General features: G+C 25.1%; 3 protein-coding genes across 4 annotated transcripts; 1 reads left to right on the top strand and 2 right to left on the bottom strand.

The window, feature by feature from the left end:
- Nucleotides 1-298: 298 nt before the first annotated feature.
- Nucleotides 299-5,258, top strand: Ilers-m (Isoleucyl-tRNA synthetase, mitochondrial). Of its 2 annotated transcripts, XM_074246604.1 has the most exons (15): nt 299-541; nt 623-745; nt 805-964; nt 1,054-1,255; nt 1,326-1,630; nt 1,971-2,137; nt 2,209-2,442; nt 2,524-2,835; nt 2,895-3,055; nt 3,131-3,274; nt 3,366-3,579; nt 3,646-3,898; nt 4,027-4,208; nt 4,269-4,455; nt 4,517-5,257. In XM_074246604.1, the coding sequence occupies exons 1-15, from the start codon at nt 347-349 to the stop codon at nt 4,528-4,530; spliced, it is 2,853 nt and encodes a 950-aa protein (XP_074102705.1). In that variant the 5' UTR covers nt 299-346; the 3' UTR covers nt 4,531-5,257. The 2 variants fall into 2 exon arrangements, with proteins under 2 accessions (XP_074102705.1, XP_074102697.1); XM_074246596.1 differs by having other exon boundaries at nt 4,269-5,258.
- A 1,328-nt stretch (nt 5,259-6,586) lies between these two features.
- Nucleotides 6,587-12,593, bottom strand: LOC141530751 (uncharacterized). Its single transcript, XM_074248053.1, has 7 exons — nt 12,460-12,593; nt 10,032-10,135; nt 9,634-9,943; nt 8,706-9,025; nt 8,360-8,587; nt 8,135-8,288; nt 6,587-7,563 (listed from the first exon to the last, which is right to left on the bottom strand). Exons 3-6 carry the CDS (start codon nt 9,938-9,940, stop codon nt 8,250-8,252), a joined length of 894 nt encoding a protein of 297 aa, XP_074104154.1. The 5' UTR covers nt 9,941-9,943; nt 10,032-10,135; nt 12,460-12,593; the 3' UTR covers nt 6,587-7,563; nt 8,135-8,249.
- Nucleotides 12,594-14,399: 1,806 nt separating this feature from the next.
- LOC141530075 (protein MEMO1-like) lies at nt 14,400-16,855 on the bottom strand. The gene is made up of 8 exons (XM_074246940.1): nt 16,499-16,855; nt 16,153-16,234; nt 15,784-15,852; nt 15,580-15,692; nt 15,385-15,496; nt 15,085-15,304; nt 14,899-15,003; nt 14,400-14,826 (listed from the first exon to the last, which is right to left on the bottom strand). The coding sequence occupies exons 1-8, from the start codon at nt 16,548-16,550 to the stop codon at nt 14,689-14,691; spliced, it is 891 nt and encodes a 296-aa protein (XP_074103041.1). The 5' UTR covers nt 16,551-16,855; the 3' UTR covers nt 14,400-14,688.
- Between the last annotated feature and the right edge of the window lie 157 nt (nt 16,856-17,012).

Below are 17,012 nucleotides of genomic sequence, written 5' to 3'. Positions count from 1 at the left end.
GCTATATTAATGGAATCTTTCAAAGCCACAAAGTAGAAAATAAATTAAAAAACATAACAACGAAAATTTTTACTTGTAATTTTTATTAATTTTCACATGTGAAACGTTTCAATTAAATTTTTTTGTAATAATTTAATTGCTATAAAATTCTAAAAAAATTTTTAACATCTGTCAACTTCAGTGTTATAACTTTGAATGTAGCGGAATTAAAAATTTTCTAGGGTTTTAATAATTCGAAATGTTGTCGATCTGACTGGTTGACCGCAACCCGAGGTTTATTCTCTCGGTGGGACGAATACATGTGGGACGACAACAATGTATATATAATATTTTTGAAAATAAAACAATGGCAGCAATAACAAAAGCTAGAAATAGTAATTTGATATTTAAACGTTACATTAATTTAACTTCAAGATTTTATGCGAAACCCAAAAAAGCTGTTGAAAATAAATATTCAAGCACTGTTTTGTTACCACAAACAAAATTTCCATCAAGATTAAATGGAGAAAAGAGAATTGACATGGATAATTATTTGATTGAAGTAATTATTTTTATCTTTAATTTAATAATAATAATAATAATAATAATAATAATTAATTATTTAAAAATGTTTCTGTCATAGAAATGTGGATTTAATGATTTGTATAATTGGCAAAGAGATAATCTATCTGGTCCAGATTTTATTTTACATGATGGGCCACCTTACGCCAATGGTGCTGTACACATGGGTCATGCTGTCAACAAGGTATATATTTGTTTATTTATATTTTATGAATTTAATTAAACATTGCTGATTAATTATAGATATTGAAAGACATAACAACAAGGAGCCGTGTTTTAAAAGGCCAGAGAGTTCATTATGTACCTGGTTGGGATTGTCACGGGTTACCAATTGAATTAAAAGCTCTGAATGATTGGGAGAATCAAAATGATTCATTAACACCACTGCAAATACGACAACAAGGTAATTTTATTTTTTTATTTAATTAATTTAAATATTGTTATTGCTGACAGAAATTAATTTTTTTTTTTTTTTTTTTTTTTAATTTTTAGCACGAAAATTTGCGGAGGAAGCTGTAAAAAATCAACGAGAGTCATTTATGTCCTGGGGAATAATGGCTGATTGGAAAAACAATTGTTATTTTACGAATAAAATTTCTTTCATGACTAATCAACTAAGACAATTTATGAATATGTATGAAAAAAATTTAATATTCAGGGCATTTAAACCTGTCTACTGGTCACCGTCATCCAGGTATCAAAAAATAAATGATAAAATTGATTAAAATCATAAATAAATAAAAGTATATTTGTAATCTTTACAGAACAGCATTGGCTGAGTCTGAGCTTGAATATAATCACCAACATAAAAGTAAATGTGCTACAGTGCGTTTTTTGGTAACTGCATTGTCAGACAAATTAAAAATACTCGAAGATCGTTCGGTTTATGCTTTAACTTGGACAACAACGCCCTGGACACTGGTTGCCAATCAAGCTTTAGCTTACGCTGAAGACATTTCATACTGTATTGCTGAAGATTCTCTAGGCAATTGTTATATAATCGCTGAAGATTCATTAAACACTGTTGTGGAAAAAATTGGTCCTCTTAGGCCAATTTTGACTGTTTTAGGTAAACAAATTCACGTTATAATTTATTTATTAAAGTTTTGCATTAATGTTATCTTCATTCTTATCCATGGTTCATAATACAATTAGTCGGTCCTTGTTTTAAGGAAATTAATATTTTATGTTTATTTAATTTTTTGTTGAAAATAGACAATTTTTTCTTCGGAGGAGACCCATGTAACCCCTTAATGTCTTTATATATAATTAAATTATAATTATTATTACTGTCTGTTGTAGTACTTGAGAAAGCTGCGAAAGTGGCGAAACGTTGTACGAAAATTAAATAAACATCAAATATTAAATTCGTTAAAACAAGAACCGACTAATTGTTTTGCATTAATTAGATAGCGATTTGGCTGGATTAAAATATTCCCATCCAATCACTGGTAAAACAATGCCATTTTATCCAGCAAGTCATGTTAATAGTAAAATCGGAACTGGATTAGTTCATACAGCGCCGGCTCATGGACCTGATGATTTTATTATTTCTATAACAAATAATATACCTGTTGTATGTATTTTTTATTATTTATATATTTCTTTATTTAGAAATTCATAATTACATAGATTATTTAAATTTAGTTGTCGTTGGTTGATGAAGACGGTCGTTATACAGAGGAAGCTGGCCCTTTTGCCGGATTAGATGTATTAAAAGAAGGTGGAGACGCTATTTTAAAATGTATCAGTAAAGACGTAATGCATACCGAAGATTTGGTCCACAGTTATCCTTATGATTGGCGTACTAAAAAGCCAATTATTACCCGAGCAAGTTATCAATGGTTTATTAATACTGAATCAATTAAACATAAAGCCATTGTAAGTTATTTGTTTATTTAATTATTATTTATTATTTATATTTAAATAATTATCTATAAATTTATAACATTTATTCATCAGGAAGAAATTGAGAGAGTAAAAATGTATCCAAAAGTAAGAGAAAACATCTATTTAAATAATTTAAAGAAGCAAATTCTCCAGCGACCTTTCTGGTGTATATCACGTCAACGTGCTTGGGGTACACCAATTCCAGTATTTTACAATAAAGATACTGGAGAAGTTGTTATTAATAAAGATATTATTGAACGACTATGTAAATTATTTGAACGTGAAGGTCCTGACTGTTGGTGGACTTTGCCAGTTAATAAATTGATTGGACATAAATTGCTGGATAAATTAAATATCGATGCTGATAAATTGGAAAGAGGAAATGTACGATAGTTTATAATTATTATTAAGTATTTATATTTAAACATTTATTTCTTTATTAGGATATTATGGATATTTGGTTAGACAGTGGGTTATCTTGGTCAACAGTTTTACCAGAAGGAGAACAAGCAGACCTTTATGTAGAAGGTATGGATCAATTTAACGGATGGTTTCAATCATCATTACTCACATCAATAGCTGTTAGAGGAATTTCTCCTTTCAAGTATTTAATTTATTTGTTTATGGGTTTGTTTGATTTTAAATTAATATAAATTAAGTTTAATATTTATTTTTTCAGATCGATATTTGTACACGGATTTACTGTAGATGAAAGTGGAAATAAAATGTCCAAGTCACTGGATAATGTTATAAGTCCAGAGGAAATAACTCGTGGGAGAAAAAATCTAAAAACCCAACCGGCACACGGTGTTGATACTTTGAGGTCACTCTTTTATTTTATTTTATTTTATTTTTTTTTCTGTTGACTATAAAAACAATTTAAGTAGATTTATTATTTGTAATTTATTGTACAGATGGTGGGTAGCAAGTCACGGTATTCAACACACACAGATTCCAGTGATCAATACTTTACTACAAAATAGCATCGAATCTGTTAATAAAATTCGATTGAATTTGAAGTTTCTACTGGGAGTTCTTCATCCATATGACATACCCAGTGACATTAAACCCAATTATTTAATTTTGGATAAATATATGTTGCATCGACTTTATCATTACCATCATGAAGTAATTTATAATTTTTTTAAATATTTTTTTAAATAATACAATTGATTTATTTTATTTTATGTCTAGATACAAAATTATTATGATAGCTACGAGTATCACAATGTTTGCAAAGCAGTTCTTAATTTTGTAGCTAACGATATATCGGCTATTTACTGTCATCTTACTAAAGACAGGCTCTACTGTGAAGAAGCAACTTCTCCGTTGAGAATAGCAGCTACTAATATTATTGGAGAAATTCTTTCTATTTTAACGCGATCTATTGCTCCAATTATTCCATATTTAGCTGAAGAAGTTTGGCTTTATCATCCAGATAATCTTGGTAATTTTTAACATTTTTAAGTCTATTATTTTTTCCAAGTAAGACTTGGAAAAAATAATAGAATTTTTATGGCATCTGTAACACGACTTATACAGAATGAAAAAGTATTAATTTATTTATTTATACAGCATCTGTACCATTGTATCGTTCAAGGCACACACTACCAAACGATTGGAACATGCCTGAAGTTGAAAAAATAATAAACTCAGCTTTAACTGTAAAAAGTATTGTAAATAAAGAATCAAATATTAATACACTAGAACTAAAAGCCACTGTAAAAGCGGATAGAGAAATGCTTTCTACATTAGCGGTAAGTTAATTTGATATTAATTAGTGTTAAGATTAATAGTTTATTGAATTATTTATCTAGCCTCTACAGTCTGAAAATACCTCAACGAGCTCTGAATTATGTAATATTCTCCAAGTAAATAGAGTTACTTTGATTGAAGATACAGAGTGTACGACACCAAAAGTAGATTTAAAACCAATTGAACAAGCGTTATGCAAACGTTGTAGAAAATTTTCAGAATCGACTCCTGGTGAACCGTGTATCAGATGTATACAAATAATAAATTTGTATTTTACTTCGTGATTAAATAAAAATTAATTTTTTTTCAGATAAACCGGTTTAATGAGATTTTTATTATAGAGCGATCCCTTATTATGATCAAATTAATAAATAATCAAAAATATTTGCGTATGTATATTAATTTTAATTACAGTTTTCTACACATAATAAGTACAATACATATGGATGTAAATATATGTATATATATTTATTTATTTATTTATGTATGTAATATACATATACATACTTAATAATTTTATGTTGTAATATTAATTGTTATTATTATTATAATATAATTTAAAGTATTGTATCAAGTTCAGTCAGGCTTAGTGACCGTTTGCCGTATTAAGCCGTATTATTGTCCGACACATCTTACAATTGTAAGCAGTAGATGAAATATAGTGTATAATAATATTAAATGATATATATATGTATAATTAATTATAAATACAATAATCATTGAATAACTCACATAATTTAATTAACAAAATATATTTAAAAAAAATTAATAAAATGAAAATTTATACAAATACAAAAAATAGTATATTTTATTAATTATTGTCCTTTTTTTTTAATGAATATTAATGAATATATGATTAAAAATCCTATTGGTTTATTATTTTATATTTAAAACGCTAATTATATTATGTATTGATAAAGCTTTATATTGGACCATAACTTTTCCTATGAATTTATGGTGCATAAATAATGCAGATAAAAAAAAGTGCACAAAAATAAATAATTAAATTAATAAAAAAAGTAAAGTTATCATTAATGAGTACTTTAGTTCGACAATTGATATTGCTTTTGAGTTTTAAATACCTATTAAATTTAACGAGTTTTTATAATATATTTAAATAAAATTATTAAAAAGCTGATTTATTTAAATATTTAAAAGATAAACTAAACTATATTATTATACATAAGTAGATTTTTTTTCTTTTTACTACAATTCAGAGAAAAAATTACTAATAGAATACGATTAATCTAAAGCGCAACTCTTTTTCTTTTTTTTTTTATATTCTTTTTATTTTAATTAGAATATCTCACCAATAAAATGTTATATATTTCTGCAATATTTCTTTAATTAATCCACGTATGAAAATAATTATAGTATTTTGTTGAAGTTTATCTAATACAATATAATATATATATATTTTTTTTTATATATTTGGACAAGAATATTTATATTTATATTTAAGCTTCGATAATTAAAATAAAATCTGTGTTTAAAAATAAAATACTTAAGTATTTAAATAAATAAAAATTTAATCGTATTGTATATACTTGTATTCATTTTATTTACAGCTATTTTATACGCAGAGTAAATTTAAAAAAAAAAAACTTTTTTTTTTTAGCTGAAAATTTGTAAAATAATTTTAAACGCACTAAATATTTTATAAATCCTTACAGACAAAAAATGATAATCAAAGATTTTTATATTTTAATATTAGAATAACGATATGACGTTATTTTACGTTCATTATTATTATTATTATTATTATTATTATTATTATCATTATAATTATTATTGTTATTATTATTATAATATTGACATATGTATTCCAGTTATTATTTAATATTTAATATTATTATCATTATTATTATTCAGATTTATGTAATATTGTATTAAGCTACCTTTGATATTTAGAGCCAACAATACTCGCCTGAATTTTCTTCCTTTATAAAATTTTCTTTTCTTATTATCCTTTGATATGACAATGAAATCGTCGATTTAACGTATTATATGAAATTGATTGTGATGTTGAAGATATATATTATTTATATTGTCATAAAGCTTATTATTTATCTTGATTTTATAATTGAAAAAAATTAAAGATATTTATTAAATAAAAATATATCAAATTATTGAATAACTAAAAAATAAATACCGGTAATTAAATTGATATAGTAAATTCTAAAAATTTTTAAACAAACTATAGCACTGATGGTTTAAATTATCATCACAGTATACATATAATAATATTATTTTCCCTGTCACAATCAAATTCAATAATAATTACTCATTAATTTTATTTTATTTTATCTATTTAAGAAGATATATATTTATATAATATTGTCATGGATATTTGTCTTATAATTATTAATTAGATTAAAAGCAAATGCAATTTATGGAAAATAGATATATGCATCTATGTATTATTGTCTATTCAGAGAAAGTTTATCTTTAAAAGTACAAGTTATTGTCTAAGATGTTTTTATTTTTATTTTTTTTTTATTATTAACATATTTAGCAATATTTTAAATCGTGGAATAATCAAATTTATTCTCATAATTGGAAATAAATTTGATACTATCTTTTTCAGCCTTATATATCAAGCTTTACGGTAAAATTTTTCATACAATAGTAAAGTTATTATCTTTTTTTTTTATTAATAATTGAGTAGATATAAAAGCAAAAGCCACGATTATTTTCAATAGTACTTAAATATTGATAAATTAATAATATTAATTATTTATTAATTATACTAGAGAAGAAAATTCACAAATATTCCGCGATAAAGTAACGAACAGTCCTGTTTGCTTTTCTATAATATCGAACTCGGGTGATTGATGATCAAACAGATAAATTTGATCATAAATTAACTGCAATTAATTATTTAAATCTTTGTTCCTTTAAAGATTAACATTATTTTCATTTTCTGTTATTTAGTCTTTATGAACAATTAATATTATAATTATAAGTATAGTAACATTAATGTTATAATAATAATTATTGTCAATATATTTATGATATTTTGTCAATTATAATGACATTAAAACTAATATCATGACTAGAATTAAATACTTATTTTCAAATTAAAGCCAATATTTTTTGTTATAATATGGTAAAATATATTTATAATAGTTTTATAATAATAATAATATATATTGTACCATTTACTTAATGAGCATTTATATATAATAATAATTCTGCCCACACATGTATCTTTTAATTTTAAATACTGCTACTTATTGTATAATTATTTTATTAAATTAATATTTATTATTGTCTCATTATTCGATTAATTTATCGCGTAATCATCATCTTCATCATAAAGTATCTTCCGTTTAGCTGTATTTTATTATTTATAAACTAACACCATTAAATAAAAATAAATATGTTTCTCTAATTAATTACTGATTAGTGATTAATAATAAAAAATAATTAAATCTGCTCAAGCATACAGTCCATTATAATTTTATGAAATTGAAGTTAGCAGACGTCTAAAAATTTTTAGTTTTTTTTTTTTTTTTTTTATTAATTGAATTACAACTAAAAAGATATTTATAAAAAGTTGCACTTATATTTTTTCAAGTTTTTTACATGTGACAATTTTTTTTTTTTTATTTTTTAAGTGAAATTTTTTCAAAAAAAAATTTCTAAAAATTTTGAAATGTCAACTAACTTCATTTTCATTTATAATTTCCATAAATTTTTTATGAGCTCGTAATATTGCTATCAAGTCTATATGTATATATATAATTATTCATTTATTTGTGATAATGTTGATATTTGGTGGCTTTAAATATCAACAACACAAATATATTTTACATATTATATATATATATATATATATATATATATATATATATATATATATATATATATATATATATATATATATATATATATATATATATATATCTATATATGACATACATACCTATTTAATAATTCCTTTTTTTTTTATTATTTAGTGTTATTGTCATCAATTTCAAAATATTTATTATTCATGTTGGGCAGTTAATTACACATTGTTGTGTAACTTGTATTATTAATTAATGTAACAGTGGATTGCGATTATAGTTGTCATTAATCTGAAAAATATATATAATTAATTATAATTATTATTGTCAAACATTAAAATTAATAAGGTAAATAAAATTACCAATGAAGCATCATTGAAGTCAGTTAAACTTGGAACATATTTAGATTTATCGTAGTTATTGAACTTGAAATTTTTTGGTTCTTGATATGATTTAATAGAGTTCAAATACTGGATCTGTGAATCTGTAAGTTTACTATTTTTCTGTTCATTTTTGAAGATATCATTGCTGTTATTATTGTTATTTGCTGATGCTGCTCTTGCTACTAATTCTTCAGCCGCGCGTTGATCCTTGTTGTTTTCAATATAAAAAAAAAAATATATATATATTTAAAATTAGTTTACTTAGAGAAGAAAAAAAAGAGTTATAAATAGTTGACCTAAAAAAATAATAAAAAAAAAAAAGAACCTTTAGTTCACGAGCACGTTCAGTACGTATTAACTCTTTAAGATGTTGAAAACTGCCAGCTTGTGGAACATGAGATATTGATGAACCACCCCCGCCAACCCGGAAATTATATTGGGGTCTTCGTGAATCCGGTGGTTGCCGATTAATAGTTCCATACATTCTAGTAACTTCTTCAAATGCTTTAGCTCGATTGTTCGGCATGCCATTACGGAATCGACTTTCTGCGGGTGCCTTATGAACAACTTTACCATAAACAGGAGTTCTACCACCCCCACGGTTGCGGGCTTCTTCATCCCTTTCATCTGGATACTTGTATATTTCTGAGTAATAATAATAACAATGAGGAATAAATTTTCAGAAGAAAAAAATTGATTGATTTATTTATTGAAATAAATGACATTAAAGTTAGCTGTCACTTGACAATTTTTCAATTTTGTTTAACAAAAAAATTTGTTCTAAAAAATTGCATTTTTAATTTATTAAAATTTCCACAAATCCATTTTTTTAAGAATTTTTTTTTGCTATAATTTATTTGTTAATAAAAATTAAAACAATTTAATTTAATGTCATTAAAGTTAGCAGTTATTAGAGAATTTAAATTTTATTTAACAAAAAAATTTGTCCTAAAAAATAATTTTTGAAAAATTGCATTTTTAATTTATTAAAATTTCTACAAATCCATTTTTTTAAGAATTTTTTTTTTGCTATAATTTATTTGTTAATAAAAATTAAAACAATTTAATTTAATGTCATTCAAGTTAGCAGTCATTAGAGAATTTTTAAATTTTATTTAACAAAAAAATTAGTTCCAAAAAATTGGATTTTTAATTTAAAAAAATTTTTTAATTTCAATTTTTTTGCCATAATTTATTTGTTAAAAAATTATTAAATATCTGGTAAATTTATTTTCATTTGAAATAATTATTACCTCTATATCCAATAGATGGTTGAGAACGTACTGGATAAGTTTCCCAAACATTGTATGAAAATGGATCACGATACATAGGTAAATCATTAGTTACTTCAACAGCTCGACTTTGTCTTTTACTGTATCTCCACATAGCCCGTAATTCTTCACACGTGGGTTCAGCTTTATTACGCCTATCTCTATACGGAACATGACTTACTGTTGTTGTATGTGCCTCTAATAGATAATCTGATAATCGCTGGCATTTCACAGTATACGATAAATATGAATATAAAATAAAACTACTCAGTAATGATATTATTTTCATTTTCTATAAACACAAGCAAAAATTTATTTTTATAGAATTATCTAAAATTCAATAAATAATAATTAATATTATTATGAAATAATTAAATTACCTTTTGATGAATAATTAAATAGAATTTTAAAATATTAAAAACCCTTTTAGTTAGCCGATATGTTGGAAGATATGTTGATAATTATTATTAATGATATTTAGTTTCTGAAACATATATATCATTAAGATTACATTAGATTTTGTATTTTATCATAATCATCCCACGCATTTATTGAAATATCTTCACACGTAAAGGTCAAAGTGAGTTAACAGTTTAAATAATGCCCATTCATTTTAATATTTCTTCTATTTATTTATATAAAATTCGACAAATTCAAAAAAGTTTAATAAATTATCTCAATCTATTTTTCTTCAACCAACTTTTTAAAACTACTTTATATGTATGTGTATAAATATATATATATATATATATATATATATATATATATATATATATATATATATATATATATATATATATATATAAAATCCACAGACAGGTAATCGATTTTCAGTTAAATACACACTGCAACCAGTCAAATCGTCGAGTCCTACTTTTAAGACAACGTAATTAATTCTTCACTCATTTTTTCTTAATTAATATTTAACAATAAAAATCTTAATTCAAAAGAACTTAATAAAAATGTATATTTTAAATTTAAATTAAAATCAGAATGATAATAACAATTATTATCATGATACTAAAGTTAGCAGACGTCTAAAAATGTTTATTTTTAATTTAATTAAATTTCAACTCAAAAGATATTTATAAAAAATTGCACTTATATTTTTTCAAGTTTTTAACATGTGACAATTTTTTAAAAATTTTTTAAGTGAAATTTTTTTTTGAAAAAAATTTCTAAATGTCAGCTAACTTAATTTTCATTTATTATCAGAATTATTGTTGCTGTTGTTGTCTAAATAAGGTATTGTCATAAAGATAGAAGGAGATATCAGCTACTAATTAATTATTAGATACACACAATATGGATGTTAATTTGATGCTGTACGCTGATAATAAATATCGATTTTATATCAGTAGACGAATAAATAACATTACCATTTAATTGAATCATTACGAGCTTCATTGTACTATCAATTTAAATTCAACTCAAAGAAGATATATTCAATGTTGAGAAATTAAATGATCTTTTTGATGAAATAAATTTTATTTTGTTTCTAATAATTATAATTATTGTTCTATAAATAATTAATAAATCTATAAGCGTAATAGAAGATTATAATAGAGATTTATTAGGTATTTTGTATGATTTTCTGTGCACAATTGTGGGCATAATTCCGGGCACCTGTTGTTCTCAGCACATTTGGGTTTTCCGACTCTCTGATTGCGAATCTTTTCAACAGTTTCAATGGCTATATTGTTATTCATCGTTGCTTACACCCACACGTTTCGACACTTTCAAATGAATAACAGAAAAAAAGAATACTTTTATTATATAATGGAGAAAAACCCGAATGTTAAAACCTCGTAAAAATCCATTTACCGAAATTCAAATAAAGATACAGTAAAATTGACAAGTGTATTCAAATAAAGAAAAGCTATAAATGCTATAATGGGGATTTAAATAACTCAATAAAACATATTGTCACCCTCTATACGCGTTATTAGTTTTAAATTTACATACGAATAAAAAAAATGATATTTATTTTTAGTGAGATTATGATTATTAAAATGTCATCTACATACACATAAAGTTGTTTAATCAAAACATCAGTTGCAACAAGTGCTATATGTGTGTAATATCGGCTATCAGCTATCGCGTGACCTCTTTTAAATACTTAAATACATATTTGTGTCACTAGTTAATTGAATTTTAAACAGAGACCTTACACTCCAATTAAGGGCTATTTAAAATTCTCCTACGGGGACAATATGTTATTTGTAATTATTTAATAATAATTTATATTATAATAAATAAATAACTTAAATGATAGTAATAATAATAATAATAATAAAAGTAGTATTAACTAAAATAGGAATGAAAATGAGTTTCTGTGTCAACGTCAGTAAAACTACTCCCGGGGATTTGAAGAGACCAGCCCGGCAAGTAATCTTCCGGTTGACCTTTACAGTTTGTTCATCACTCTCCAAAGACTAGGCAAACTAAATTTACCAACACTTCCGATGCTTTTGATGCGGATTCAGGTTCAAATTCTGACTCTCTATTAATTCAAATACCTCAATCAACTTTTAATTAAACACATCTACCTTCTTTTCTTCTCCGATTTTTTTTTTATTTTTCATTCAAACTCTATATAAATAAATAAAAATAACTTTTCTCACAAAAGTGTGTAAAATAGAGTTTTATAAATTCATTAATGGACAATTGAATGGTCTACGTGTGTGAATGAAAGTAAAGATGAACGAATAAGAGGGAGAGAAATAGCGAAAGGCAAAATAGTGAATGAACGAAAAGTTTATATCAACTAAGACTTGTGTATATATATGTGTATATTTATCGACTCACCTGTCGTGTCGGTCCGTCGTGTCCGGAAACCATGAACCAACTGACGTTCTAGCATGAGGGGGCGCAAGTCTGACTCCTCCAACGCCTCCACCACTTGTTCCAATGCGGTCCTTCTATTTCATTCCATACCTCGCGGGTAAGTACATACTCTCTTTGAATTTATATATATATATATATATATATATATATATATATATATATATATATATATATATATATATATATATATATATATATATATATATAAGGAGAGAAAAAGAGGTTTTGGTGCTAACTGGCCTTGTCTCATTTCACCTTAAGCTAAATACAACTACATCTTATTCACTTTAACGGCAATACACAATACAACTTTACTCCCACATAAAATGTTACCCTCTTGAATAAACTGTTAGACCTTCAACACCCTGTAGCCTATAGTGATAGTCCTATACTCCTATAGTTAAAAGGTATTTCGCATTTTTAGATTTTTTATTTTTTATTTTTATTTAGTCTATATTTCCAGTGAAAAACAGTCTGCCTCAGGGAATATAATTCACCATTATATCCCGGTTTTCCTACATATTACTTCTTCTTCTTTCTATTTATAAACATATATAAATATAAATGGCTGTAAGAAAGTTAAGTCTAAATTATTTCTTAAGACCATATACTAATAAGTCTCAGAAGATTTTACTTTTAAACTGTCATATCAGGGACGTATTTTTGTTTATACTGGACCCTCATTAATACATTAATATCTCTTAACTTGTTAATATTTATTATCTTAAATAATATTTGATATTAATATCAATAACTGAGGGATTTTCATTAAGTTTACCCTCTCAGGCATCTTACATACCGCAAATTCTTGAAGCGTTTACGAGGACAGCTTGCTACGTACTTCCAAGACATCAATGGAATAGCTTACCATCTAAAAACTTTTATTTTGCTTTTTAGTTTTAAATAAATCTCGTGTCATCTTATCTTAAATACTTAACCGTGATAAGTATAACTTTCTGAGTCATTATTATTTTTAATTAATGACATTATTTTATTTTATTAATAATTATAATGATAATAATAATAGAAAAAGTTCGATCAATCTGGAGAAAATAAAAGTTTGACGAAATTCCTCTCGAGTTCCAACCCTGTTCTGTTGATCTACCTCCAAATGAGAGGACACTTTCCCCAACAACCACCCACACGCTCCAATACCAACAAAAGTATTGAGTTTGTGTTGAGATATGAAGGATAACATAGGATGTTCTAATCTAATCCCTGCAGCACCCCTTGCCGGCGTAATATTCCCACTTACGCCGAGTTCGACGAAACACCTCCTGGCTTGGAGCCTTCTGGTTTGAGCCTCCACCACCTACATAACAGCAGGTTCACTACCAGCAGCTTCCATCTGCTTCCATCACCACCACACCACAAGCAGCCTCGTCGGTACTCGTTACTCGTTACTCCGTACCGGGATCAAGAATTCTAACAAGAGTGGGAGGAAAATTTCTCCACTTACACAATCGATAGACAGGCCTACGGTGGGTTCTACTGAATGGACTGTACCATTTGTGTCCTCTCCACGCCTACCTAACCCCTCGTTATTGATTACTACGTGTCTAAGGGGGATGCTCTATCGATCCACCCAGCTGTACACAATTTCATTCATAAATCTTTTTCATCTTTTAATTTACATCATCCACAATATTTCCATCAATTTCATCAATTTCGCACTTGTACAAACATTAAAATAAAATATCCACATAATTTTCAATTAAAGATAATTATTAATCTATTCCCTTTTTTATTATTTTATTCAATGTTAATGTTTACTCTAAATAAAACTGGTAATGTTTATTAAAGAGATAATAAAATAATAGTATAAGATTTAAAAAAAAAAAAAAAAAAAAAAAAACGAGGAAGCGTCTATTTAAATGACAAAAAACGTTTTACTGAAAAAATACATACAAACGTTCAAATGTATTTATTAGTGTTATTATTGAGATTTTTTTTTTTTTTTACTTGGTAAAAACTAAAAAATTTTAAATAATATAAATATAAGTCTTAGTAATGTGAAGCAAATTAATTTTAAAGCCACAACTATTAATTAAATGGTCAAAACTTTAATTGCTTCTTTAGTTGAAGTAGGTTGCATTGAACTCGTTATTATTATCATTATTATTTTACGTATCATTGCACTTAAGCATAAATTTATATAGTATATTTATTAAGTGATGAAATAGTTTGACGTCACTCGAGCACTAATGAAGCACTTGCATAGCTGACAGAACTATCAGTCATATTGTTGCATTGGCTACTTTGAGCGTACTTTAAAAATTTTAAGTTCATTTTTTGATCGCTACAATTTTCTTTAAAACTTTGAATTGCCTGATAATTATAACAATTTATTAATTAATGTTATTATTTTATTGTATAAGTAAATAAATAGATATAAATTACCTGTAACAAAACACCTATTGGATGCCTTCCACAAATAGTATTGCCGTATTTTTTAAGATACTCAGTAAATGATTCTGGATTTAATGTTTCAATTATATCCATTCCCTAAAATATTATTATCATTATTATTGTTGTTATAAATTATATTAATACCCCTAAGATAATTTTAATGAAAAAATATTGTACCATTTTATCAAGATTTTGAATAGATCTGTGAATAGGACCACTTGAACGGTCGTAATAAGTATATCTGAATCGTTGTCCCCAGTGACAAAAGTCTGATGAAATTACAAATAAATTTTGTGGATCAGCTATGTATGGCGCTAATAATTTACCATAAACTGATTCCTTATCTGGAGTTAATGATCCAACTAATATTGGAATTATTGTAAAATTATTTTTGTAACTGAAATTTATAATAATAATAACAAAAAACAATCAATTACGATAATAATAATAAATATTATCATTGTAATATAAACTTACTCTTCCATAACTTTAGCAATAAATGGTAATTGCATTTCAATACTGTGTTCATCTTCATCGGTATTCATGTCCATCCATTCAAATTGCCCGGTTTCTTCCAACTCATGACAGACTACCAATTAAAATAAACACTCAATATTCAATATAAATTATTTATGGCTATTGTATAAATAATCTAAATTAAACAATGAATACCTTCTTGGTCAATTGTCAAATCGTACAATGGAGTACGATAAGTTGAAGCCGATGACAGAGCACATCCAGGTAATCTCACATGATGAGAAGGTCCAAGAATAAATATTCTGCGTCTAAATATTTTAGTAATTGTTCAGTAATTATCAATTTTACCGGTATTATATATTTTTAACTCTTATTTATAAACCTGATATGAAATCTTACACTACAACTGGACTTATTTGACGGTACGCGAATCCAGCGCATCCACCGCAATAGCTGTACCCAGCGTGTCTGAAATATTTATTTACGATTATCATTAGTTAATAATACTGAAGTTAACGGTCAGCTGTCAATTTTAAAAGATTTTTTAACAAATTAATTATAATAAAAAATTTTTTCTAAAAATTTTCACTTGTAATTTTTATTAATTTTCACATGTGAAACTTTTTAATTAAATTTTTTTTTTAATAATTTAATTGCTATAAAATTCTAAAAATATTTTAATGTCTGTCAACTTTAGCGTTATATTAGTTGTAAAAAAAAAAAAAAAAAAAAAAAAGATTTATTAAAAATTTTAGTAAATTTACTAACGGAGCAATAATAGCTCGAGCAGGCCCATGAGATAAATCAGCGGCATTCAACCAATCTCCAAGTTGCTTATTTAAATCATACCCTAAAAATAATAAATATATTCATAAGTCTATTGTTGTCATCATAAATACTTAATTACAAAAGTTTCTTAATTAAGTCAGAAAGTTGTTAAATTAAAACTTTGCTTAATAACTTTCATAACTTAAACTTAAACTTTTGAATTCTGGATAAATAAATATTCTTGTGATAAAATTTAAGTTATAATTAATTTTTTTTACCCTAAAAAATTTGTTAAGTAATATTATAAATTAAAAATGAATTATAAATTAAAAACAATAATAAATACCTAAATCTGTATACCAACTTCCGGCGTGGGTTGCTCGTCTAGTCAAAACCATATTGTAATTTATTTGTTTTTTTTTTTATTTTTTTTTTTATTATCTGTCTGGGCAATTTATATCTCAGAACAATGACCCTTAAGAAGTTTAAAGTTTATAAAATTCCAACTAATTTTTATTTTAAAAATACTTGCAGGTATTTCTTTATTTAATAATATTTATTTATTAATTAATTAATTAATGATCACTCGTTAAATATTAATATTCTTATTTAGAATAAATATTTTGATATTTTGTTTGAGTGAACAAAGGAATTCAAACCTTCCTTTTTACAGACTCATGATTTCTCCATGTTCATGACACAAAGTAAATTACATATAATATATATATATATATATAAGTTCTCGAGAATTTATGGTACAATATAGTTATAGGTATAAGAACATACGTAAATGTAGAGACAAAAAATCACTAAAAAATAAATAAAAAGTTTTTTTTTTACTTTTTAATACAAATAGAATA

This window comes from Cotesia typhae, unplaced genomic scaffold (genome assembly GCF_013202065.1).
Source record: "Cotesia typhae breed Kobodo isofemale line unplaced genomic scaffold, CoteBio_Ctyphae contig_119, whole genome shotgun sequence".
Taxonomy (NCBI): domain Eukaryota; kingdom Metazoa; phylum Arthropoda; class Insecta; order Hymenoptera; family Braconidae; genus Cotesia; species Cotesia typhae.
This window is presented reverse-complemented; position numbering and strand designations above follow the sequence as displayed.